This window comes from Perkinsus marinus (assembly GCF_000006405.1).
Source record: "Perkinsus marinus ATCC 50983 genomic scaffold scf_1104296937060, whole genome shotgun sequence".
Classification (NCBI taxonomy): Eukaryota; Perkinsozoa; order Perkinsida; family Perkinsidae; genus Perkinsus; species Perkinsus marinus.
Window position 1 is genome coordinate 172,144 of NW_003213929.1, and position 25,485 is coordinate 197,628.

General features: G+C 48.0%; 7 protein-coding genes across 7 annotated transcripts in view; 5 read left to right on the forward strand and 2 right to left on the reverse strand.

Moving 5' to 3' along the window:
* Positions 1-1,140: 1,140 nt before the first annotated feature.
* Positions 1,141-3,722, forward strand: Pmar_PMAR006972 (hypothetical protein; the record flags this gene model as incomplete). Its single annotated transcript, XM_002783398.1, has 3 exons — positions 1,141-1,384; positions 1,466-1,542; positions 1,872-3,722. 3 exons carry the CDS (start codon positions 1,141-1,143, stop codon positions 3,720-3,722), a joined length of 2,172 nt encoding a protein of 723 aa, XP_002783444.1.
* Positions 3,723-4,177: 455 nt separating this feature from the next.
* On the forward strand, positions 4,178-6,175 carry Pmar_PMAR006973 (retrovirus polyprotein, putative; the record flags this gene model as incomplete). Its single annotated transcript, XM_002783399.1, has 1 exon — positions 4,178-6,175. One exon carries the CDS (start codon positions 4,178-4,180, stop codon positions 6,173-6,175), a length of 1,998 nt encoding a protein of 665 aa, XP_002783445.1.
* A 3,442-nt stretch (positions 6,176-9,617) lies between these two features.
* Pmar_PMAR006974 (Acetate kinase, putative) lies at positions 9,618-11,062 on the reverse strand. The gene has a single exon (XM_002783400.1). It carries the CDS (start codon positions 11,055-11,057, stop codon positions 9,747-9,749), a length of 1,311 nt encoding a protein of 436 aa, XP_002783446.1. The 5' UTR covers positions 11,058-11,062; the 3' UTR covers positions 9,618-9,746.
* Positions 11,063-12,456: 1,394 nt separating this feature from the next.
* On the forward strand, positions 12,457-13,025 carry Pmar_PMAR006975 (conserved hypothetical protein; the record flags this gene model as incomplete). The annotated part of the gene is made up of 3 exons (XM_002783401.1): positions 12,457-12,588; positions 12,716-12,868; positions 12,918-13,025. 3 exons carry the CDS (start codon positions 12,457-12,459, stop codon positions 13,023-13,025), a joined length of 393 nt encoding a protein of 130 aa, XP_002783447.1.
* Positions 13,026-16,496: 3,471 nt separating this feature from the next.
* Positions 16,497-17,440, forward strand: Pmar_PMAR006976 (hypothetical protein). Its single transcript, XM_002783402.1, has 4 exons — positions 16,497-16,617; positions 16,660-16,746; positions 16,836-17,186; positions 17,268-17,440. The coding sequence occupies exons 1-3, from the start codon at positions 16,499-16,501 to the stop codon at positions 17,098-17,100; spliced, it is 471 nt and encodes a 156-aa protein (XP_002783448.1). The 5' UTR covers positions 16,497-16,498; the 3' UTR covers positions 17,101-17,186; positions 17,268-17,440.
* A 1,075-nt stretch (positions 17,441-18,515) lies between these two features.
* Positions 18,516-20,964, reverse strand: Pmar_PMAR006977 (DEAD box RNA helicase, putative). The gene is made up of 13 exons (XM_002783403.1): positions 20,718-20,964; positions 20,158-20,261; positions 20,029-20,112; positions 19,848-19,983; positions 19,720-19,806; positions 19,610-19,673; positions 19,463-19,560; positions 19,274-19,417; positions 19,129-19,229; positions 18,973-19,084; positions 18,849-18,926; positions 18,758-18,803; positions 18,516-18,702 (listed from the first exon to the last, which is right to left on the reverse strand). Exons 1-13 carry the CDS (start codon positions 20,956-20,958, stop codon positions 18,606-18,608), a joined length of 1,392 nt encoding a protein of 463 aa, XP_002783449.1. The 5' UTR covers positions 20,959-20,964; the 3' UTR covers positions 18,516-18,605.
* Positions 20,965-22,968: 2,004 nt separating this feature from the next.
* Pmar_PMAR006978 (tRNA pseudouridine synthase D, putative) overlaps positions 22,969-25,485 on the forward strand; it is a gene marked incomplete at its 3' end in the record, with an annotated part of 4,916 nt that continues 2,399 nt past the window's right edge. The window contains exons 1-9 of the mRNA XM_002783404.1: positions 22,969-23,093; positions 23,138-23,257; positions 23,451-23,572; positions 23,621-23,710; positions 23,759-23,855; positions 23,909-24,016; positions 24,701-24,843; positions 24,884-25,016; positions 25,064-25,266. Of these exons, the coding sequence (XP_002783450.1) occupies positions 22,977-23,093; positions 23,138-23,257; positions 23,451-23,572; positions 23,621-23,710; positions 23,759-23,855; positions 23,909-24,016; positions 24,701-24,843; positions 24,884-25,016; positions 25,064-25,266 (1,133 nt within the window). The 5' untranslated portion in view covers positions 22,969-22,976. The remainder of the gene's footprint in view (positions 23,094-23,137; positions 23,258-23,450; positions 23,573-23,620; positions 23,711-23,758; positions 23,856-23,908; positions 24,017-24,700; positions 24,844-24,883; positions 25,017-25,063; positions 25,267-25,485) is intronic.

Genomic DNA, 25,485 nt, shown 5'->3' on the forward strand with positions numbered 1-25,485 from the left:
CAATTCTGGACGTGTAAGCTCGGTAGCTCCGTGAAACCAACCATCCCTCGTGCTTGACTCAGTGGCGACTCTCACTCGGCGTCCAGGAATGGGAGCTGAGATAGCTCTGTTCGAGGACGAGCCCCAGTCTCCTCCATTCACAGCGGTTAACCCAGGCTTGCCCGCCAGTCTACTTCTGCTGTGATTAACACTTAGCTTGGAGACGTTACTGATCCCTGCAATGGAACAGCAGCGTTCTATAACGTCATGGTCCGACCTAACTGATAGATTCTCGTACTCATAAACAGAAGCAGTGGCTCGGCAATTCCGAATGGCTCTCGTCGGCACGCTACGAGTACTCTGCGTAGGAGTCAAATTCCTGGTTGTCGCTGCGGGTACCCACTCTGAAGGCGGCAGACGTATTTGCCGACGCCGCTCTAGCCCCGGCGGCGCCTTTCGTTGCAATCCTGGCTCGAGGCTGCTTGAGGTGGCTGCACTGTTAGCTATCGACGAAATAGATATTTCTGAGGTTCTGAACGGGCCAGCAGGAAACTTCAAGGAAGGCCTGCGTCTCTCGCAATTAACAGGGGTTCCTCTGCTTCCTCTTCCATATCAGCGCCGCAACTAGCAAGCACTGCCCACCTGAGTAGTTCGCCTTCGCCGTCCCGTTGGGCCTTGCAAGCCGACTCCAGTCTGCACCGCCAGTTTGGCCAGGCGTTTGCCACCATCTTCGCCTTCACTTGTGCCCACTCAGCCGCGAGCTGAGCCTGGAGCCGTGTCCGCTTCTACAGAACAGTTGCAGATACCCCCACACTGTTTGGTTCAACTCAACGTGAACGAATCCAAGAATACGAGTTAAGTCTATTGCGGGGGAGTGAGCAAAGCAATCGCTGGAATGCTCATTTCAGTGCACGCTATAAATCCATAGGAAAACAGCAACGTCTATCAGGTCCACGGGAGGGGAAACAACAAACGAGTGTAGTGAACTCCCTCCGACAAGGATACCGTATGTAATTTGTGATATTATTGTGTAATTATCTGAGCTAGGCTGTGCATTTGTCTCTCCTCGCTAGATGGTGTTTTGAACGTATTACGATATTGTGGTGCATATTTTAGCATCAGATCAGCATCTCTTCCTATATCCCTGTTACTGGCTGAAGTATGGTTTTGTTAAGTCAAGAGGGAAATCACAACATTGGTACCCAATGCAGGATTAATGATGAGACGGAAGAGACTGCCCGACAAGATTTTGCTCGAGCAACTGGTCTGGATGTTCGCTATGTGATGTACCTTCGTCAAGATGAAGTTGATGCCTTGATCAAGAAGACTGCTGGTGATGATATGAACGAGTGCTTGAAGTTGAGGCATCTCTGGCAAACATGCTCTGCGACTAAGTCGACTACTGGTAGGAGTATTTTACAACAAAGGCAGTTTACTGGTGGATACAGATATCATGCTCGTATTCCCGATGTTGTTGCTCCTTCAGAGTCGAGCCGTGGTGACACTGCTAGTATTGCCGATTATCATTTTGATAAGCAGTCCTCGGCTGACGAAGCTACTAATGTGCGATCTATGGGAGTGATATCTTCTCTACCGTTACCTGCAGGTGGGAAGGTGTTCTCTGGACGGAGTGATCCAAGACCCATATTTTCTTTCTCAAGGAATGGCTGCAAACTTGTAAACTGTATGGTCTTTCCTTGGATAACTGTTGGAGGTTTCTACTCAAGTGCCTCTCTCCCAGTGTCAAGAGCGAGCTCATTGATATGCTTGAAGAAAGGCATCTTTTACTTGAGGGTGCTATAGAGAGTAGACTAGCTGCTGCTGAGACCTTTTTGCGTTCGGCCTTTGACGTAACGAATGATAGTATTCGCTACCGAAATCGTCTATCGCAGGTTAAACAACAGAGTAATGAGCTCATTGGCGACTACATTGGTCGACTACGAGAAGGTGTTATGGAGGGTAAATGTATTGGCCTTACGATTACACAGGATGAGATCTTGGATAAGTTCGTTAAGGGTCTGAAGCCCAATTACCAGAAAGCAGTCAAGGCTACCTACTCTCACATAAGAGATGTAAACGAGTTGTGCTCTGTGCTTAGTCTTTGGGAGAATGCAAACATTGACTCTTCAGTGAATGCTGTTGCTGATGAAGCAGGAGATCTTGGAGCTACGGTATCACCGCCGACGATTAATGCTACGTTGGAGGTGGCGAAGAACTCTCCATCTGAGGTGAAAGGAGAGAGACCCACTCGATCTAGAGGGCCTCTCAGGTGCTGGCATTGTAGTGGTCCACATCTACGCCGTAATTGTCCCGTGCTGAGGTCAATGATACCTTCTGCTACACCATCACTGTCACAGCCGATGGCGAATACAAGTACAGAGTCGGGACAGTGCAAGGATCCTGCTGCTACTTCCAGTAAGGAGGTTGAGAAGGATGGTGCTAAGATTGGTGTAAGTTCTCAAAGCAAGAGCTTTGAGAAATTAACTGTCGTTAATGATGTTCTGGCCCTTGCAGGAGACAGTGCTTGTACTGTAAGGTTGGTGATTCGTCAAGTGGAGGGATTACCTGGCTATGCTGCCAGACTTCCAGCTCTACTTGATACTGGTGGCCATGGATCTGCTTATATGAATGCAAATGTGTTCAAGGATATGGTCAAAGAAGAAATACTTGACGGCCATCTTGATCCATGTGGTAATGTGACTTTTGGTAATGGAGATTATGCTCGAGTTTTGGGTGCTTTTAGTGTGAATATTGAGGACGAGGTCAAGCATGTAATTGTGGATCATGTTGAGGTCAAAGTTATTGAGGGGCTGTCGCCGGATTTTATAATAGGCATTGAGACTATTAGGCGCTCAGTGGATCTGAAGCGGAAGCTGATAGTATGTCTTGGTGATGAACCCGGTATGAGCTCTGGTTTGGCCCAGATTGTATTGCCTGATGGGAATGGTGATAAGCTTGATGTTCTGCATCCTCTAGATGTAAGGGACAAGTGCTCCATTCATCAGAGTGAGTCAGGGTTTACTGTCTCGTGTCCTGCCCTCAGTGGTATCTCGGTGATGCCATTCACTGAGCCCAGGCGGAAGCGTAATCGCACTCGAGAGATAGCGATCCACCGAAGGCTCTGTATTGCAGCTAATGAGAAGAAATTTCGAGCGGCAACTGTCAAGGAGGCTATGGTGATCAACGAGGTAGTCTTGGTTGATAAGAAGGCTGGTTCTAAGGACTCATCACTGACTCAGTCCGATATCTGCTCGATGAGTGATGAACAGATTGAGGCCCGTTTTAGAGTGACCTTGGATCTTAGAAGACTTAATGCTATGCAACTGGTTCCGAAAACGGCTCCTGATAAATCGGGTGGTTATGTGTGGGTTATGAAATCTGATGTCGCATCAATTCCTAGGAGGAGTGGTGAGGTTACTCAGTCTCAGGATGGGGCTCTGATCATTTTGCGATTGTGGCCGCCATCGATGAGAAAGTTCTTTGTTAAGATTGACCTAAGTGATGCCTTCTCATCCGTTCATCTGGATGATGAACTTTGGCCTCTCTTTGTATGTAGGACTATTGATGCCAATGGTGTGGAGTGTCTATGGGTGTGTACTGTATTACCACAAGGATGGCGATACAGCCCGGTCCTATTCTCAAGGGTGGTGGGGTCGGTTTTGGAAGAGGCCCGTATCATCTGTAAGAAAATGGGACTAGCCGTGAGACTGATCCATTTTCAGGATGAAAATGGAGCCTATTAGGAGGGGGAGATAGGGATAGTGTTCTCCAAGCAAAAAAAGTTTTGATCGACCTATTTACCCGATATGGTTTTACGGTGGCACTTGATAAATGTGAGTCTGGCGACATGGTCGATTTCTGTGGAGTTCGTTGCTATCGAAGTGAGGTCTTCCCTAATGTGAAGAGACCTGCATTGACTACCGCCTTGATTGAGGAGAGTTGTACAGACTTTGAGAGATTCCATGATCTGGAACAGCGAAAGAGTTGGATCCGCAGCTGGGCTGGTAGGTTCCAATGGCTTTCTAAATGGTTGTCTCCAGAAGCCAAGGTAATTCTTCGTAGACTTCAATGACTAGATCCTAGGAGCTCGAAGGCAACATCTTTGGTGAAGGAGCTTGCTCGTTACTATTTATCGGGGCTGGTTTGCCTCTACGTTCTTGGTAATGGAGAGGGCTGCCAAGTGGCTGGCACGGCCATAATGGTTGATTGTAATAAGGATGCTTGGGCTGCCATCATGTTTCAACTTATCATAATCAAGAAGAGTGAGATTGCGGATATTGGTCCCCGAGCTATAGGCTGGCATCTCGCCCTTGATGGGCTGGCCATCAAGATGTGCTCTGAAATATCTTTAGAGCTGGCCGATGATGAGGTATGTATGCTGCTCCCGCTCTCTCTCGATGGTGGTTTAGTGACGGACGAGGATATGCTTCGCTCTTCAACTTTTCGTGAACGTAAAGCACAGTTGTTAGCTCTGCATAGGTTCCTCCCTCTATGCACCTCTCCTGTGGTGATGATTGGTGATAATGCTAACACTGTTGGTGGTCGGTATTGGCATACTCTTGAAGCTGATCATGCGGCTACCGAGCTGGACCTTAGGATGGTAACTGAATACCATCGGACAGTTGATGCTACATTGTGGGTGCCTCGTCTTTCAGTGGTTAAGCTTGTGGATTCCATGGCAAGGGTCCTACCACAGGATCTTGCCTCTGGTGATGTCACTGAGGTTGATCCTCTGCATATCTCAAGTAGTCTTTTACAAGAAGACGCTATTGGTGAGTTTTATGCTGAGACGTTGGATGTGCTTGGTGATGATGATGACGATATAGCAATTGAACCATTTCAGTGTCCCCGTTACTGTGACTTAGATGCAGTCAGGGAAGCCCAGCAGACATGTGCTGAGGTTCAAGCTCTTGCTAAAGGTAACGGCTTCATCAAAGATGATGATGGAGTTGTTTTCCGGGTCCAAAGGTTCAATGCTTTGGGTAGTATTGTTAAGCAACTTGTACTGCCTGTCGAGGTCAGGAAGGAATTGGTGATGCAAGCGCATGCAGACTGTCATGCTAACTCGAGACAGCTGAAGTTTCTGCTCTCGGACTGGTGTTGGTTTCCGAAGATGGGGAACCTCTGTCGTAGTGTCTGTCAAGCTTGTGGTGTGTGTCAAGTGACTGCTTCGAAACAAGGCCGAGAGCTGGCTCCATACGGTACTCGTCGTCCTGTGGAGGGTATGGCGGCGACATGGCAACGTGTAGGAGTAGATGTCCTTCATGTTGGTTCAGGGGGAAAGCTCTTAACCTGTACTTGCTGGTATACTGCCTACTGTGACTTTCAAATCGTTCCTGATACTAAGGCGGAGTCCTTAGTACGAGGGATGACTTTGATTTTCATGCGTTGTGGATTTCCAAGGGTATGTTACTCTGATGGTGAATTCTCGTCAAGATTGGTTCAGTCTTGGGCTGAGAGTGTGGGCATATCTTGGAATATACATCCCAGTAATCATCCTGAAGCAGGAGGTTATTATGAACGACGGCATAGGATAATATTGGAAGCTTTGAGGAAGTTCGTCCTTAGCGATGGTGGCTCAGACTGGCATGACGAGTTGGTTTTGGAGCAAGTTAAGTGGCTGGTGAATCATGGTGAAATCGGTCAGAGTGGCATTTGTCCTGCCTTACTATTTTATGGTCGCACCTTGCCAGTTCCTTGTATGAAGGGTGCTGATGATTCATTGATATTATCAAGGCCGAACTCCGTATTTGACTTAATGAAGGTTGCTGATGCAGTTGGTGGGAATCGGCGAAAACTCCTCGGTGTATTCGTCAAGGAGTGGCTTCTCCAGCGAGAACGGTCTTTGCCAGTGATCAAGTATGAGAGCAACCTCAAGCCCGGTGAAATGGTTTATGTTTTCACAGAGAGAGCTCATAAATTATCTCCTACCTTTCGAGGCCCTTTTCCAGTGCTGGCTACGAGAGGACGTCATGTGATGATAACTACTTCAAATGGTGTCGAGACTCATTGGCTTGGTAACTGTAAGCGTCATTGTTCAGATGAAGATGTAGCAGCTGATCCTGCACAATCGCAGTCATCGGGTGCGAGTGACTCAACCAACCAGCAACTCCAGATACGTGCTCCAGAGCGTGCTCGAGCTGAGAGTTGGACTGCAGAAGCTGCTGACCGAGCTAAGAAGTCAGCGAGGATGTAAATGCTTGCTATCTCATTTCAGGGGGCTGTTATGTAGTGAACTCCCTCCGACAAGGATACCGTATGTAATTTGTGATATTATTGTGTAATTATCTGAGCTAGGCTGTGCATTTGTCTCTCCTCGCTAGATGGTGTTTTGAACGTATTACGATATTGTGGTGCATATTTTAGCATCAGATCAGCATCTCTTCCTATATCCCTGTTACTGGCTGAAGTATGGTTTTGATAAGTCAAGAGGGAAATCACAACAGAGAAGCCGTTCCGATAACGATAAGGTACACCGAAATTTGTTCTTTCACAAGTAGTTGTCGTCATGGGGTCCTTCCAATTTTTTCCGCGATTCGACCCTCATCAACTCCTCCGCTGTATAAGCTTCAATGCATGGGGTTCCTATGTTAGGGATATGCTATGCTAGCTATCACGGTCATTTACGTCTATTCAACGTCGAAATATATAATATTCCCATCCTGATTTCTGCTGATCGAGACTTTCCACTACAAGTCCGCACTTTCCTTGACCAATTTCAAGTCTTCCCAAATCGCTTCCACAGCGAACCTCACTCATTCGAAGATGAACCAATTGTCTGCAACAACTCAGTATAGGAACGAACAAAGAGCTATGTGTCTACGCAACTGTCTGGCGAGAAGTGGCCCGCCGCCTTTTCCGCCAAATTGAATGTGAGAGCTCTATGCAACTCTAGTCAACTGGACATAACTTACGACGGGAGTCCACTAGGTCTCATCTGATAGACAGAAGTACTCCAGATGCTCCGAACACATAACGCCGCCCTGAAAAACTGCAAACCGGATAAATCGGGAACCAATGATTTACATACTCTTTTACACAACTGCAAAGTATACTCACCGAATAATAGAAAGAGAGTTTAAACATTGAACCCGGTCAGAAAGACGTAGTTCCAAATCAAAGAAGTGTACAAAGCACTGATAACACTGGATTGGATACTCTATGCGACAGCTAATCCGATAACTTATGTAACGAAATAGAAGGCACCGACACCGGCAGAGTCATCGTTCAACATTGGTGTCCGAGAACAGCTCGCACTGATCAAGTAGGAACGATGAAATTCGGCTTTTGCAGTACATCATATTCTAGAGCGTTGAAGCGCCATCCCATCGCGAAGACATCCAGCTGTAGAGCAAAATGATTCGTCTTAGGAAGCCAACTGTCGTCACCCGTGAACGATACTAGAGTAACCGGCAAAACCAAGACACTTTCATCAAATGCTTTTACAACAGTTCCGTCAATCTCATAATTTCCAACATTGATATCCTCCAGTTGATGAATGTAGTTATATGGCGTCCCTATAAACCAGCTGCGGATCGTTAAGTCACACCATAATTTATTCCGCACCCTCAGTTCAGCTGTACCTCGTGCGCAATACCTCGCTTCGCCGACAAGTGTGACCATACCGCACCAAACCTCTTGCATGGAGATTTTCTCGACAGATATTGCTAGAAGTAACGAAGGCCGATAAGTGATCATCAGCAGGGTCAAAATGTACGAAAGAATAGACAACAATATCACGCCACATAGCACCGCCACAGTTAGCCTACTGCGACGGTAGTCCTCCTCGAGCGCGACTTTAAGCGCCCGAACGAATCTGTGGAATACTGACGGCTTCTTTTCCGCCGGTCTCGACCATCGTAGGAAGCCCGACGACGTATCCGATGAGCCATATTCAGATATAAGACTTCTCATACCTCAAAGGCAAATGGTTTAAAGAAGCCTGAACAACACAGTAACCGTTCCTTCACCTTAAGGTGTCACCGCGCCACGGCGTCACAGAGAATGTTCCGGTGTCACGGACACGGTCAGCAGTAGCCCGTGCGTCGCCGCAGCGAGTCGGAATTGAATTCAAGTGATTCTGCGGAGGAAGTAGTTCGTGCTAGAGGCTTTAGCTCTAGCCTAAAATGAAAGCGTATTCATCTCGAGGTTCGAATCTGAACTCGCATAATGCAAGTTCAGATTCGAATTTCGAAATGAAAATTCAACTTTCGAGACTCCATAATAGAATTTCGAATTCACCAAACACTATACCAATTTCATCCAACGAAATCGTGGAGTATACAAGCCGGGAGAATGAAGTTAGGGGTATAGATAAGTAGGAGAAGGGTATAGATACGTAGGAGACGCTGTTGCTGTATGCGGACTAATGGTGCCAACTTGTTCCCTTGTGATTCTTCAGCATTTTACATTAGGTGTAGCACGCATGTACAAGATAGATTGGTGCACAAACCTCTTTTGATCCCATTGTTATCTCCATTGTCATACGCACAATCACCACGTGTTGGGTTGACTATGAGAGCGAACCAGAGGCAACATCTCCCTCGAGGAGCGTCTCATTAGAACTAGCTAAGACCATCAACGTGGACTCATTCGGTCCACCATTTCCTTCTTCTCCGCATCCACTCCGTCTACGTTGGCTGCAAAGCTGTGATAAATGGTTTTGTGATGGACGTTATTATTCCATCTTCTGGGCATTATGAAAAACGAAACACTGGCGCTGAGATACCCACGAAGCGGCAATGTGGGATCCGATTCGAAGGCTTCGAAGTATAGCTTATTGAGCTCAGGGACGAGGCCCTCGTCACGAGAGTGTCGACTGATTCGCCCTGTTGAAGTCAACGATCTCAGGTGGTGGCGCCGGGTGCCTGATCGAGCGGCGTGATAAGGCGGCCGAGTAGAGCCACTATGATTGCATTGTAGGTGGCATGGGCCATAGGAATCCTATGAGCAGGATTCCTAATCATAGGTTACCATATGTGCATGATAGGAAACCTACAAATTGCAGGGTTATCTTCTCTTGGATCCTATGTTACAACCGATGAAACAAATAGGCTACTCGGGGCAAGCTTTGGGCTCGTCCCACCCGTTCGCTCTGGCACAGAGACTCTGTCAGAGAGCATACTCCCCTATAGTTGTCCGAAAGGCAGAGGAAGAGACGTGTGACCACCAGAAGGAGATGGCATTCTTGTGAACATCCTAGGTCTAGACACCACTGCCAGTGTACTCGAACACACGTGATGGAAACAGTGATATGAGATGCGAGTTGTCATAACCCGGTTATGTCAGAACCATTTACACAATAAGAAGGTCACGTTTAGTGATCGACTTGTACAATTGGAGCTACACCAAAACTCAATCGGTGTTCCTTCAACATTACTTGAGGTAGAAGTCCCGCAGTAACTCCTATTAGATAAGACTACATCGAATGGCGCATTCATATCACTTGAAGCAATGCTCATACAAAGCCCTCGAATCAAGGACTTTACGTGATGCCACCGACTATCGCCGATCAACTCCTATTGCCAGCCTGGGAGAGCCATTAGAACGACAAGCATGCCATTTCCTTACTAACTATTAACACCACAACCAAGAACTCTGAAGCTGAACAGTGGGCAGAGATTGCACAATTCTATATAGAGGGTGCTACACATCTAGTGAGCTATTACACAGACACCCTTGGAAGTACTATTGTTCACAGAATGATCAAGTTACCTTGATGATCGAAAATACCAAGATAGATAAATAGCCGACAACATATCCTAGACTTAGTTCTCCTTCGAAACGGCCTTGAGCACCTGCAACACCTCCCTGGCGATCTGAAGCTCTTCATTGGTCTGAATAACCATACCCGTAGTGGGGCTGTCATAATCAGTGATGATGCCGCCAGAACTAGCACCGTTATCAGCGTTGTACTTGGGATTCTCGAAGAACCTCATGAACTTGAGAGACTGCATCACACGAGAGCGGATATAGGAAGAGTTCTCACCAATGCCGCCAGTGAAGACCAAGGCATCCAGACGAGAACCAGTGGAGATCATCAGAGATGCAATATAACGACTGAGGCGGTATACAAACATGTCAATGGCTAACTTGGCACGACGACGCTTCTCGGGATCCACGGACTCATCCTCAGAGGTTTCAATAAGCACACGCATATCGTTGGAAATACCACTGACACCAAGAAGACCAGATTGCTTGTTGAGAATATTCGTAACCTCTTCAATGGAAAGGTTGAGCTGCTCGCAGAGATACTGCTCTACACCAGGGTCAAGGTTACCAGCACGGGTTCCCATGACAAGGCCATCCATGGGAGTCATACCCATAGTGGTATCAACAGACTTGCCGTTATGGACAGCAGTGGCACTGCAACCACTCCCGAGATGAGCAACGATGAAGTTGGAGCGAGCGGGGTCCAAATGGAGATCCTGAGCTGCCTTCAACGACACGTACTGATGCGAGATGCCATGGAAACCGTACTTCTTCAACTTGAGCTCCTTCGAAATGTCATAAGGGATAGCGTAGGTGCTTGCGTACTCGGGAATAGTTGAATGGAAGGCAGTATCGAAACAAGCAACATGGGGAACCTCAGAACCGAGAATCTTGCCAGCGATCTCGATACCCTCAGCATTAGCAGGGTTATGAAGAGGAGCTAGTTTGATGCAGTTCTTGATCTCCTGCAGGACCTCAGGGGTGACCAAGGTAGGCTGAGTGAGCTTAGGACCACCGTGAACGACACGATGGCCAACACCAGTGATACCCTCCTCCTTGACCTCGGGCTTGGACTTGATATCCTCGATAACCGAAGTCATAGCATCCTCATAGGACATGTTGGGAATCTTCTCAACTCTCTCATTAGGGCTCTCAGCGTCGAAACGGAGCTTGCAGTTCTCAGTGCCGATCGAATCGATCAGACCCTTCACTTTGCAGTCCTCAGAGTTCATGTCCAAGAGTTGGTACTTGATAGAGCTGGAACCGCAGTTAAGGGTCAAGACCAGCTTGGGGGCCTTGCTGGCGAAGAACCTAATGCCCATTGGGGCCAGTTGACTCGAGCGAATGCCCACCGACGATGACAACATAACAGCAACAACAAAACTACATGAAAACACTTCATTAACCCTTCTCGGTAGATTCGGCTGAAAACACACATTCCCATAGTACTAGCTGAGCGACTACCCATCGAATCTGAGAGCTCTACTCTACTCCCTCGATCGCATACATCAACTTAGCTTGCGACACACAGCAGCCCAACCCGAGAGCCAACAAGAGATTGTATATACTCCCTTTTCAACGAGCCTTATAGGGAAACCCTCACCTAACCTAGAGGCTCGTTGTACCATGAACGATTCCTTTTCAACTGCTAGTAGTAGTCGAGCTGCGCTAGCTAAGCGTTGGATGTCATGTCACAGTTAAGTTGTTGTCCTTAGTAATTTCGTGGCGTGTGACGATTAGGGTTCTTGTCATTCTTGGAATCTTGCATTTACTAAACATTTCTAGTGTTGCTGCCGATCCACTACGCCTTTAGGCATACATCTCAAACCTCCACAGACGGTGTGGGAAAATACGCACATGGTCAACTACATGTGTAAGTGACATGTGCGGAAATTCTGAGGAAAATTGAGGAAATTCTTATTGGTTTCTGTACACGCATAGTGAAGAAATTCTTGAACTCAGTTGAGGAAAGCAAACATATATTCCAACACTGTCCACAGAGTTGATGGTAACGCTTCAGTACGTCCGTTCATAAAAAAATCACGGCCGTCTAAAATCGTGCTTGCTTCGCCGCTCTAGACTAACACAACCACATGAATGACGATGAGTCACTGTTGTGACTTGGTCATCAGGTCACATCATTTCTCGTCAACATCAATATCTCTAGTATTGTCATCTCGATCACTCACCCTTCACCTCTGCAGCAAATTCCAGTGGTTTGAAGGTACAACAAGGCTAACTGTCGTTACCATTGTCTTATGACCTCCAGAGAATAATGCGACTTGCCAGGAGTTTGGAGACTCTGCTGATTTTGATCGGACCGGATATGCTCCTGGATCGCTGCCGATTCTGCATTAGTGCCCGTCGGCGCTCAGGAATTTTCACCAAGGTAGTTGAGTCCAGCTTCAACACTTGGACGATGCTCTTCGGCTTTCTGTTGTTATTCATACAAGTTACTACCTTCTGCCTTGTGTCCAGGGGGCTGCCCTTGATGGTCTCTGTACATCAATGTCGTGATCATGATGGTCCAGTGAGTCCGGACTAGACCAAATGCTCATGCTTAGCTCATGTCCCTCTAGTTACTAGGAGTCATTTCCATGAGTGTTTCGATGTCCTACACAGAGACTCTAGTAGAGCCATGCACAGCTTGTTTAATACATCCTTTGTGTCATGTGGACCACAATGAGACCTTTGTCGTTTCCATGTAGGAATCCTAGCGTTGCTAAGTCCTCAATTAGAGGTGGTGAACTCTAGGCGTGGTTTGTTATGTCGCTACAGCTACTCAGTATCGGCCAGCAGTATCTCTCGCGAGGGCTACTCTGGGGATCCTTGGGGTCAATTCGAAGTGCTGCTTCCTACTTCAAGGTCAAACCCATACGTGTCTTCGGCACAAGGAAGGTAGTACAGGGCTTCGTGGATGCGTTCGCATCACGAAATTCTTTCCTGAGTTATTTGTATTTCGATAAAGGGCCCCGCTGTACGACGGTATAATGCCCCCATTTTGGGGACGTTGGTTTTTTGACAGAAAGCCTCAAGGCAAGCTCGTATAGAGGCGCGGCGAGCTGGCGTAGCACAGAGGAGGCTAGAGGAGCAACAGGGGATGTTGTTAGATGTTAAGAAGCAGTTTCGTATGGAAGTGAAGCGGAACTCAGGCCTGGGTTGGTACAGGAGCCTTCAGGTAGTTGAGCATTGCATACAGGGCTTCGATGAGCCGTCCATGGTGTCAGTTAGTGAAGCACGTAGAGATGCATCGGGCTGGTCCTGGGCCGCATATCGATCAGAACATGAGGGAGCGACTTACGCTGGCGTATCGTCAGATTATCAAGGGCAAGTGAGCGTGGTTGGGGAGTGTGCATGATGTTTCTGCTCTAACGCAGTGCGGTTTGGTTTGTAGTGAACTCATGTGGCGGGTGGGATCGGGCTGTAGTATGTGGCGAATAGGAAGCCTTTCCTGGGAAGATTGAGAGTCTCCGATCGAGGACAGTGTTATTTTCACTTGTGATTCCTACCACGACTGTCACCTCTCTCCCTAGGTACGCAGGTGAGCTCTCAGCCCCTGGTCATTGCTCAATTCCTGTCTGCCGCACTAGTTAAAATGCCCTTTTGTGTCTCCCTCAACTTCATGACTAGGGGTGGTTGTTTTCCACTGCTGTATCGGCTTCGTAGCCCAATATGGTGGGAGTCATATCGTTGTAGGCTGGGCAGTGGTGAATTCTTGTGTGGAGTACTGACCATATCGCACTCCGAGTCCCACAGTACTGGGAGTACCCTCTGGCACCAGAGGAATTGGTTTCTTATAAAGCTATGCACAATGCCGCCGATGAGATGGTAGGCTTAAGGCCATATACACAGCGATCGGACACCGGCTGACTCAATGCAATATTTTGTTTTAATCGGAACAGTAGCCCCTGAATGACAGGTAGCTGTAGGCTCTACTCAACCGTTCGAGTTGAGCAGTCCATGGGCTAGCCCTCTGGGGTTATGCCACCCACCATAAGCGGATCCTCGAAATGTGAGGTACTCAAATGTGCTGATAAGTGCCAAAGGAGACATAGCAGCATCGACAGGCGCCAGCGGCATCGGCCTCTACTCGAGCGTGGTGCTCACTATCGAAGGAGTCTTCCGCTCGCTGCTACTCGGGATAGCAGTAAGCGTATAATGTTTGACGAGTGTCTGCGGCGCTGTTGAGAAGCTGACTTTGCAAGTTCTACGGAGTGGTCACGCTATACCACTCCTTTGGCGAATCTTGGTCACTCGGGGCACAAGCCGTATGATGTCGTATTGAGCAAGCGAGCCTCGACTTGTGCACCTCTGAGACGCCGGGCTGAACCGCAGCATCCCGAGAGCCCAGCTGCTGGTGGTACTGTGCCGACTCTGTAATGTTGGAATATATGTAATCGCTTTCCCCAGCTTAGCTCAATAGTTTCCTCACTAATTATAGAAGTTTACAAACGAATTGACAAGAAATGCACAGACCAACACATGCAGTTTATCATCATGTGCAAGTTTTCCTAAACTGCTGTACATCACTTTCATTTATACCACTCGGAAATGGTTTGCCAGGCAAGGCGCTCTGTTGATATGAAGGAATACACCTATGTCGTCTCAGCCTGTTAGCTGATTGTCAACCTAAGGAATTCTGAGCTCGGAGAAAAGAGACTTACCTCAGTTCTGTTGCTCACATGGGGCCTTCCGTCCTGAAAAAGCGTAGTGACAAAGTGCCTACTGATCCCACAGAGAGTGATGCCAGTGACGAATCCACAGAGTTGCTCTGTCGCATATGCTTCAGCGATGGGGAGACTAAAGGCAACGAGCTGATCGCCCCTTGTATGTGCAAAGGTTCACAGAAGGTTCGTGAGAATTCATCAACTCTGTATTATTTGCGGTTTCCTTTCCAGTATGTACATGTATCGTGTCTGCGACGGTGGCAGCGTGCGACACAGGCTCTCGGGCCGGGTGATTTCATGAGTGACAAAGCAACGACATGCAGTGTGTGCCAAGTAGGAAAAGAAAACACAAGCTGGTTTTCACATTTTTAATACTCAGGGTAGATTCGCTCTGAGTCCTCCTGAGCGACCGCTGTGGGAAAGACTATGGGCGTTAGCGAAGGACCTCATGTTGACGTTGTTCACGATCACCTTTGCGATATTCTTGAATCGGTCATTGATCTTCGTCGGAGTTATGGCTGTGATGCTGGTGCTCGCCTACAGGTGCGGTATGGCGACCCATCGCTGTTATCGAATCGTCTCTGTCGTTCAGATGCCCTATACTTTGTGCATTGATGGCGATCGGTCTGTGTGCCTCACTGCACTCCTTCGGCATTAGACCCGTCATAACGCATGATGATGAGGGCGGCTTCCGAGTAGCCCTTATACGTCACGGAGCCCCGGTGCCCAACTTCCACAAGGGGGCCTTGCTCGTTGCAAACGACAACATGAGTGAGTCAACGGCAGGCAGACTACTTACTACGTCACTCGTGTAGTCGGACCGGGATCGATCTTCTACCGGAGTGTCGCCCTTGTATTGGAGCACGACCACATGGGGTCTCTAGCATTGATTCTCAACAAGCCTGTGGCGAGGTCTCCGATCGCCGACTCCCGCGATGCCGCAGAGGGCCCCCCTGTAGAGCTTCTGACGGTCAGGGGCGGGCCAGTTCGGATCAACGAAGAACGACGGGTGAGTTAGTCTGGTCCAGCGAGATACTTGTTGTAGGGCTATAATGTTAGATCATGCACAAGGCCCGCGGTGTTGTGGGTGCTCGGGTGCTCCTCTCGCAAGACCGTGAGGATTCTGTCTATCTCGGAGGGGACTTGACCGCAGTACTAGCAGGGATTGCCCGGCAGGGCCGTGGGGCAGGAGATGAGAGAGCCCATGCGATAATATTCGACGGCTGTGCACGATGGGCTCCTGGTCAGCTGTACGGCGAGCTTAGGGCGGGATCATGGAGATGGATCAATCCACCATGGCCGCAAGAGGTCAGTCCGGAGGGGGGCAACCCTCTTGAATTTTGTGAAGGATCTATTCTATTTTACTGAGGCATTCGTCGTTGCTTAACGCATAGGGGATCATGGGTCGACTTCTATAGAAATGTGAATTGTATAAGAGTTATACTGTACTCAGCGTTTCCACTTTAGTGATGTGTCTGTGACGGTTTTAGATTCTCTTGAGCGCTTTTGATCAACATGGTGCGGGAGTTGACAACGGGGAAGCCATGTATCACATGATCATGAACGACTATGGAGAACAGCTTATAGGCTTACACTTGTAACTACTATGAAGACTTCTGATTGTAATTGTTATATCATTAATTCTCATTGTGTCAACAGTCTGGGTTCGTCATAACAACCCGGTTGATTTCTCTTCAAAGGCAATCTCGAATTGCCACTTTCCCTTCACCACGGATCACCCCTTTTCTTACTCTTACCATCACTAACCTCTTGAGTTACCAGTACAACACACTGTTGCCTTATCGGCGATCAGTGGGGCGCGCCTCATCGAAGAATGCTCATAGCGTTTACCACATCTTGTATCCGTCTCTGTCGTTGTAAGGTAAGGCCCAGTCTCCCGCTCTGGTCATGGATGGCTCTATAATGTAATTGCCACATTTCCTCAGCCAAGCTTTAATGATGGTCTGCGGTACACTACTGTAGGAGTTTCTGATCTCGGGGCGCTTCTAGTAGCTCAAAAGAAATACATGGGACGAGTTGGTGCTCACTATAACTGGTATTGTTAACGTTTCCTGTTACAAGTCTTGATTTGCGCTCACTGGTTGCTTGGAGTTGTAGAGAATTCTCGGGTTCAACTGTGGATGCTCCGGCGTCGATGTGCCCTACGAGCGAGTACGCCCAGTGCTATATTGAAGCACTTGCCAGGCATTGACGTGGATAGTACGAACCCTCAGACAGTGGTGATGCTCGACGGAGTACAGTAAGTGCTTATTACCATCATGATCGAGTCACTATAGGGTAGGTACCCCGGCAACATAGCACGGATTATACGGTACAGCCACGCCTTTGGAGTGTCAGCGTTGGCCTTGGAGAAGGATACTATCACTGAGTGAGTGCGGAGGAATTCTGATCGTTCTCACGAGGATCAAATTATATTGCATCTCATCACACTATGGATGCATTTGTGGATTTGTTCAGGGAAGCTCTCGAGCGTGCATTGGAGTACTCCCACTACAGTACACTCGGCGGCCCTCCGATATGCAATGGTCTTGACTCTCTACAACTTATCGAGGCTTTACAGCAGAACTACGGCTTTTCCGTGTTTGCGCTGGAAAACAAAGAGGAAGCATCTGCCCGGGGTGTACATATGATCACTGCGGCTCTCTGGCTCGATACGATGCGCCGATCGTTCAGTTGCCATGGGTTGATCTGTCGAAACCGTCCGCGAGTTCAAGCTTACTAGAGACCCCACGCATACTGCTTGTAGCGGGAGGAGAAGCCGAGGGTGTATCGAACGACATACTCCAAAAGGCTCAAGCTGTTCTCAGTGTGAGTCGTTCTAGAGAAGCGTATATGCTTTCCATCGTAGAAATCATCACAGGGGTGGTCGGGCCCGATAAGTCGAGTCAGATACCCACAGCGGAGGGAACACATCACAGCTTCAATGTGAGCTACGCCCTAGCTATTGTCCTGTCCGAACGCTTCAAGTGCATCACCGCCGACCTTGAACGACATGACAATATCGTATGAATTGACCGAAGCCAAATGTAGCCAATTAAGTTGTACAGCCGATCGTGTTTCTGCCAGGATAGTCATTGGGTTGAATTCTCAACGTCTTGTTGCATCTAACATGTGGTCTGCTACAAGATGCCGCCACTTCTGGTCATTACTCTCGAGAGGTATTATGGAAGAGTCAGACTCATAGCGGCTTTGGGGAAGTCGTCAGTCTACGTTACGAAACGTTAGCTATCCCGAATGCAGGTGATTCATCAATGAATCAAAGAGGGGTGCGCAAGCATCGGGGATTTTGGTGGAGACGTTATCGACAGAGTCGTGTCTCGGTATTCGGCTGAAAAGTAGCGAAAGTAACTCGGTGGAAGACCCTGCAGTAACTCGGTGGAATAAAACTTGGTTCACGTAGTTTCCCAACAAGTAGACCGGGTCTACTTGTTTCCCAACTGCCGCAGGCTGAGGGTCTAGTAGCCCCTCAGCCTACGGCAGTTGAGGGTGAAATGCTAACACGTGGTTTCCCGACTCCTCAATTGTTTTGAATGTCCTTGAGTATCATTCGGATTTTCTCGGTATCTACGATGGATAACTTCACATCACATGCGTAGGTATACTCCCAGAGGTTCGGTTATGCTACTCGGTCAGCCTAACGACAAGTTCTCATCATCGACAACCTACAGCGAGGCATGATGAAACATACAGTGGCACAATCCCGGAAATAATAATGTCTACTCAGTTGATCCTCGGTCTACTAATTTGCGAACTCCTCTAGCAAATAGTTCGATCATGTATGATGGATCTTCAAGGCACACTTCACCGCATCACATTAGTTATCTGGGAGAGTTGGGTGAGACTGGGTGACACTCAGTGAGTGTTAGCCGACTGAGCAGCAGAGAGTGGTGATAACACCGAACCTCTTAACACGTTGTGCATTGGCTCAACGACAAGAGAATACTTGTGTACGTATGAGATTCTCGCGCAGGTATAATTATCAGGTAATGAGTACAGCAATGATATGCAATCCCAGAGATGAACAAAACTCGAAACAGCAGCTCTTTCGTGTTGTGGGTATTGTCGTGTTGTTCGTCTATGGGATCGCTCTCTAAGAGCTTCATCTGCAACACTATGACGCACAACATCCAAGTAAATCATAAGAAACGGTGACGTGGGGTGGAGTGAGGAACGCTACATAGCAACAACGATGTTGGACAGTGATTGTGCTCAACTATACAACGATTATCATCGTCTGTTCTTGTTCCCTTGGGCCAGCTTTTGCAAGATCATTTGGTGTTGACGCTTTCTGCCACCCCGTCCGCCCTTTTTTCCTGCCAAGGCCCTAACCAACGCCGTACACATATTCAACAATACACACGAGTAGCCCATTCAACTACTCTTTGATGTCCTCCTCCTGCTCGCGCATCTCTAACTGTGTCGAGCCTACAGCAATCACTTTTCCATCGAGTTCATTGCCGATAAACTTACGAAGAGCTTCCAAAACTTTTTCTTGTAGCGAGATGGCATTCTCCTCCTTAACCTCGGGAAACTCCTCCATTTTCTTCCCTACCATATTCAATTCACGTCACCGGCTGATCGCAGATGACCGCACCTTGTTTGTTTTCGATTCTCTGGAAGGGTTCGATGTCGTACTGGGTAACCAAAGTCACCGATCGACCAGTCCGGCCAGCCCGCGCAGTGCGGCCCACTCTGTGAATGTATTCCTGATGTGAATACCATTACAGCTCGCTGCGAGTAATGATGTTACCTCAGGGTTCTTGGGCACGTCAAAATTGATAACAACATCCACACTGGGAATATCCAGACCCCTCGCCGCTACATCTGTTGCTACTAAAACTGATCGAGTACCTTATATGAATATATCAACGCAAGGTGTTATTAAAATTCCATACCTGCCCGAAACTGGTTGAGGGCACCAAGTCGGTGTGTTTGCGTCATCTTGCCGTGCAGACATACGCAGTTGTGGCCGAGGTGCCTCAGAGTAGTGGCCATCCGCTGAGCGTTGAGGCAGGTGTCGACGAAAATCATCACAGTACCTGGAAAAATGCCCAGGTTGACTGTAGAGGGGATTCACAGCGTACTGAGTTTGAAGTGGGCCAACAGAGCGGCCAGATAAGCGTGCTTATGCTTATGCGGCACGAACATGTAGTTCTGGACTAACCCTTTGGCAACATCGAATCTTAAATGGGGAGCATTTCGACACCGACTAGGTGAGAGCAAGTTAGTACTTCCTTGCAACTTCGCACTTGACAGGCCTAGTCAGAGACGCTCTCTGCAGTTGCGATACTTTATCTTACAAAAAACAAACCATAAGGCAGTGAAAATGGGTAAATCTTACTGGTCATGGTTGCGGAAAAAAGGAAGGTTTGCCGATCCCGAGGACAAGACTGGACGATCTTATTCAGAGCATCCTCAAAGTCCATACCTGAGTCGGGTTGGGAAGTCCGTAAAACATGTCCCTACTACCTAGCAGTCTATCAGCCTCATCCATAACCAAGAACTTAATGGTCTTCAAGTGGAAGCCCTTGGTGTTCTCGAGATGGTCGACAAGACGGCCCGGTGATGCCACGATGATATGAGGCTTCTTAGAGAGGGACATGGCCTTAGATAAAATAGTGACAACAACCACTAGCACAATGGTCCTCACCTGTGTGACCATGTCGAGACCACCAACTATAGTAGCAGTAGTGAGGTTAATACTGGCACCAAGACCTTCGAATTGCTGCCCGATCTGACCGAACTCTTTGAATTTTCAGTTTTATAGTTGTATTATTACCTGTACACAGAGCTCTCGAGTGGGTGCGAGAACGCAAGCCCATGTCAATTTCCGGTGGGGGGCCGCATCCAGGAGCTTCTGGATGATAGGAATAGCGAATGCGCCTAAGCAAAATACCATTATATACTCTCTAACCCAGTGAACTACTATTTTATACTCTCAATTTCACTTCAGACCGATAAATAACGAGTTACATGCTACATCCGAGCATATCACTCACCAGCATCATCACTATCTACTCTCTAGCCCAGTTTACTATCACTATCTACTCTCTAGCCCAGTTTACTATCACTATCTACTCTCTAGCCCAGTTTCCTATCACTATCTACTCTAGCCCAGTGAACTATCACTATCTACTCTCTAGCCCAGTTTACTATCATTATCTACTCTCTAGCCCAGTTTACTATCACTATTTACTCTCTAGCCCAGTTTACTATCACTATTTACTCTCTAGCCCAGTTTACTATCACTATCTACTCTCTAGCCCAGTTTACTGTCATTATCTACTCTGTGGTCCAGTTTACTATCACTATCTACTCTCTAGCCCAGTAGACTACTACCAGTTTTTCCACTGCCAGTCTCCGCCAAAGCGATAAGATCCCTTCCCTGCAGTGCATAAGGAATAGTCTCCTCCTGGATCTTGGAAGGATGCTCCCATTGTAGAACATCACAAGCCTTGCAGAGCTCCGGGCAAACCCCCAGAGACTCAAACGTCACAGCATGCTCCGCATCGGTGTTCTCCTGAGTTGAGCTGGTCTCGCTCATCTCCGGAGTGGCTGGAAGGTCAGCTTTTTCTGACATGGCAGCAAGGAGAGTAAAATGCCCTGCGGATTCACTATACATGGTAGTAGACGGTACCAGGTGATTATCAATTCGAATCAGTCAAAGCCCGGAGAGAGCCCGATACGAGGTTTGGGTTGATCTTCGCGATTTACGGTACGTCATTTGCTCGTGGACCACCGTGAGTGTAGGTATATGTCGCCAGGAGTTACGGACCCAGTATCACCTTCTAACATACAACGTCCAACCTTTGTGCAGTGGGAAAATCCGCAACCTTCAAAAGGCCAACTACCTTTTTTGGTGACAAGAAAAATCGAGGAAATTATGTGAAATTTTTGTTGGGATTTGTATTCTTCTACCTGACTCAGGTTACCTGAGGCCGTGAGTAAATTTTCTATGGTGAGGAAACTCCTGAGGAAAGCGAACATATATTCCAACATTGCTCCTGTGCTTGCAAGTAGGCTCAACAGCTGCCCCCCCACAGAGCAAGAACAATAGAAAGAACGTATGATCGATCTCACAAACGACAAACATACAGAAGTTAATCTGTGTCGTATACGGCACAATTGACCAAGGAAATTTGTCCATAGTGTCTGTGCGATTTATAACGTTAATCGATTACAGTTACGATGATATGGCATGCAGAGGGCTACAACTAGTTACTTGACACCATTGAGCATTGCCGTCGCATTTTAATAGGACTATGCCGTCGAGCCGTCCTCACTCACAATCGTGTAGAGATGGCAAGTTTGACCTGATCAATGTTGGCCAATGAATCAGGCACTCAAACCAGTAGGGCGCGGTCTTGGAGATCCAGGGCACGCCGACTCGCCAAACTTAGCGAAATTACTTTTCGCAGGTCCAAATATCTATGTTAGGCAAAATGTGGTATAGACCCCTCCCAGAAACACCTTAGTTAAAAGACCAAATTTCCGCTGATGGGGCTGGGGGATTCGCCAGATTTCGAAATGCGCTCGCCCGTACGCGGAAACCTGTCCCTTGTTCCGATTCATGCCAATGGGAAATTGGTGTGTACAACAGGCATGGCCGACTTTTCTGGACTACTCAGACAACACCTGTACCCAGGGGGATAAATGATGTTTAGGCAGTAGACAAGGTTTGTTGTGGGTGCCGCAATGATCGTTTCATGTGGCGCGCACGGAAGATTCTCCGTGACCATTACAGTGCAAGTCATGGATCGGCAGGTGATTAATGGTTTTCTCTGTGACTCTTGGGAATTGTCTTATGAGTAGTTCTACCTCGGGCTGCGGCTGTGAACGTTGTTTTCAGCGCACCCTCCCACGCCGCGGTGGAGATGATGCACGAGCTTGCTCTTAGCACCTCAACTCGCGATCATCTCGCAGTACAGGCTCATAGACTTCGCCACAGCCTACGGCCCTATCCCGGGGACTGGACGTCGGTGGTCTACGACCTTCGTGGACATAGTCTCCGGTTCCGGGTTTACGGGCCGCGGGTTTGCAGTCTGATGTTTCGGTCTGGCCTTCTGCTGCGCTCACCCGAACTCTGTGAATGTAGGAGATGTGCGGCTTCCTCAACTAACGCCATCTTGGTGATGTCTGGTCCTGTCGGCCTCAGAGCCATCTGGCGAAAGCAGGAGAGGATACAGTTTCCACCACCAACTTAATCTTCACCGAAAAGTTAGGTCATTCCTGTTTCCACCCTAATGTTCCCAATATGCTAAAACTCAATACGGTGACCTGTTTCGCCTAAAAATATCTCAACTCCCTTTGAAACCCGGTTGGCAACGATTTGGCATAATCTAAGTTTGCGGCACCTGTCACACCCAAAGCAATGCGACTGGTCCCGGCCTCAAGCGACCTCTGCATCGCCGCCTGAATTCCACACGGCCAATATCGATGGAGGGGGACGGTAAGTCTTGTATAGCCTCATGAACTGAATTAATATAATAAATTTAATCTGTCGCCACCGAATGTCATATTTTCAATGTAGTCATCGGAAGTTGAGAACATCACTGAGCCTTCAGATCAGGTCAGCACTATAATTAATTTCTCCCATCTATGGTGAATCCTTTCACTAAGTTCAATAGCCGGCACCTTACATCGGTAGCCAGCCACGCTGTTGCTATGGAGCGCCCCCGGCCACGATGGTCACCGGACCAACAACAACACAGCAAGGTGCTGGCTCTGTCGCAGTCTTGGGACTTATGTAGTGTTGTCAGACAAATCGCAGTCGACATTCACCTATAGCGGAGTACACAGTGAAGAAGCCCCCACCGGAGGCGGTGGGCATCACAGAGTTTATAAATCCATTGGCACTGGGTGGTGAGCTGCGAGTGAGAGTAAGTCTGTGAGACTGTGACAGTAATGTGTAGGTGATCATCAATGGAGTTCATTCGTGAGAAACATTTCACGACTACTGCAGCAGTAGTCGTGAGATTTGTTTCTCACTAGTGTTTTTACATCACGGGTGAAACTCCAATATATAGATTTCCTATGACTCATAGACTATGAGTCGCAGCTTGTTGGTTGTAGATTAAAGATTGGGAAGTTCGTGAAGTGGGCGCCGATTTCACCGTGGCCCGTCTCAAAGGTGAACCCAAGTTGAACTGGTGGGCTGAAGTGGAGAGGAAGGTCTCTGCTGGGGCGAGGGACGAGTGAGTCCCCAGTCACCACATATTTGATAGACGCATTTTTTCGATCAGACCGGACAGCGACTCTTCGGATGAATCATCCTTCCCGGCCCTCGACGGTGCTGACAAAACGAAAGCAGTAGAGGATGCACACTGGGAAGGGTGAACTGATCTGGTTGATTTTCGAGTCTGTCATTTTTAACCCCTCAGGGTTGCGATGACCGTTGTGGAAGCTAGGAGCTATATAGAGCAGTGGTTGGGCCATACGGCTATCACACAGTTGGATGCTTTCCTCTGCAAAGCAATGGTGACCCTCTACGTTAGAGCGAGTGATCATATCTATTCGTGTTTTCTCCGCAGAGTAGTTCACTTGAGGTCGGCGTGCTGCGAGCTAAGCTGGGTGAGGCTACGATGAGTGATGAAGATGCATATCGACTTCGTGGAGCTATCGTGGCCGCGACTAAGCACGTAACGACCTATAGTAACCAGTGATCCGTCCACCTCGACAAATAAGTTTCCCCAGGGTTTGATAAAATGTGGAGAAAATGATACATGGGAAACCGATTGAAGAGTGCGTTCCTAGCCATGTGGTAAATCCACAATGAATTCTCGCCGGGAACATTATAGGTTCCGTGATAGTAACAGCAGAGACGTTCAGTCCAGAACAGAAGCCTTCCAGGTGTAACACAGTTATCTTAGTAGAAGAGGTCCAGGAGTAACCGCTCAACCACTGTATCGATTTGTATGCTGATAAATTAACAACAACCGACTCGAACTAGTGTACGTAGCATGACGCTAAAGCTAAAGTATCAGCACCATGAAATGTGGCGATACTGCACGTATCGACGGTGCCCAATTCATTGGATGCCCTCACAGGAGGATGGGATTACACAAGAAGAAAAACCCTATTTCACACATTTTTCGACGCCCCATACTTTGTTGAATCGAATGGTATTTACAATCAACCACACGTGTGGTCGATGTCCATATTTCATGAAGTGACAAAATGATATGATGAGTCATTTTGATGAGAATAGATCTCCCCCGTGATCATAGCAACCTAGTACCGGGACAGTTCAGATCAATACTTCGGATATCGTCACACCGTCCCAGTTGTCTTTGGTGAACTGATGGCGCACTACTCTTGCTCAGATGCTTGTGAATGTGCCCTGCAAATTCGAGGGTAGGGGACATCGCGTTTTCTGCGTTGCTGAAAATAGAGGATTCAAGAAACTGCTACTACAACATATGACCTTGAGCGATGCTCAAAAACTCCTTGGACTTATCACATGCGGGTGCGACCTGAATCTCACTATCTGTCTTACGCCTCGTCAGCTACGGTCAGCGAGATGTGGAGTTCACATTCCGATCACCCGGCCCCGTGGTCGATTCCGATGTCGATAGTTTTGCTACTGAGGTAGCCAAATTTTGGCGGGACTTGGCATTTGAGATTGTTGAATCGGACCAGGTGAGCATGGCACTGGATTCACCCAGCTACAGTGTCCCTTTGTGTAGAAGGAGGGGCTGTTGGTACGAGCGAAATGGTCGCGAGTGTATTCCCAACGTGGACTGCATGGAGGGAAGCGGTGGAGGTGTGTACTGCACAAGGCGAACCTGGACACGCCGAGGGTTCTTGCAATGTTGGAGAAGAAATTGCGCTTACCTCGGGAATCTATACACTATGCAGGGCTTAAGGATAAACGGGGGCTTACCTACCAGTAGGTTGCTCGAAACAATTATGATGATGATTTTCTCGTAGTGTTGCTCGTAATCAGTGTGCGAAAATATGCACATGGTCAACTACATGTGTTGGTGACAATATGGCAATTCCTGGGGAAATTGTTTGATTTCTGTGCAATCCTACCCTAGTTCGTGTGTGAACTCTTATAATTAGTGTGGAAACTTCTGAGCTCAGCCGAGGAGAGCGAACATATACC

Coding starts and splice junctions, on each gene's coding strand:
- Pmar_PMAR006974 (XM_002783400.1), bottom strand. CDS start 11,057: ATGTTGTCATCGTCGGTGGGCATTCGCTCGAGTCAACTGGCCCCAATG.
- Pmar_PMAR006976 (XM_002783402.1), top strand. CDS start 16,499: ATGCTCCGGCGTCGATGTGCCCTACGAGCGAGTACGCCCAGTGCTATA. Junction 16,618..16,659: donor GTGATGCTCGACGGAGTACA/GTAAGTGCTTAT, acceptor ACTATAGGGTAG/GTACCCCGGCAACATAGCAC. Junction 16,747..16,835: donor GAGAAGGATACTATCACTGA/GTGAGTGCGGAG, acceptor GGATTTGTTCAG/GGAAGCTCTCGAGCGTGCAT.
- Pmar_PMAR006977 (XM_002783403.1), bottom strand. CDS start 20,958: ATGTCAGAAAAAGCTGACCTTCCAGCCACTCCGGAGATGAGCGAGACC. Junction 18,927..18,972: donor GAGAATCGAAAACAAACAAG/GTGCGGTCATCT, acceptor TGAATATGGTAG/GGAAGAAAATGGAGGAGTTT. Junction 18,703..18,757: donor CAGGAGGAGGACATCAAAGA/GTAGTTGAATGG, acceptor GGCGTTGGTTAG/GGCCTTGGCAGGAAAAAAGG.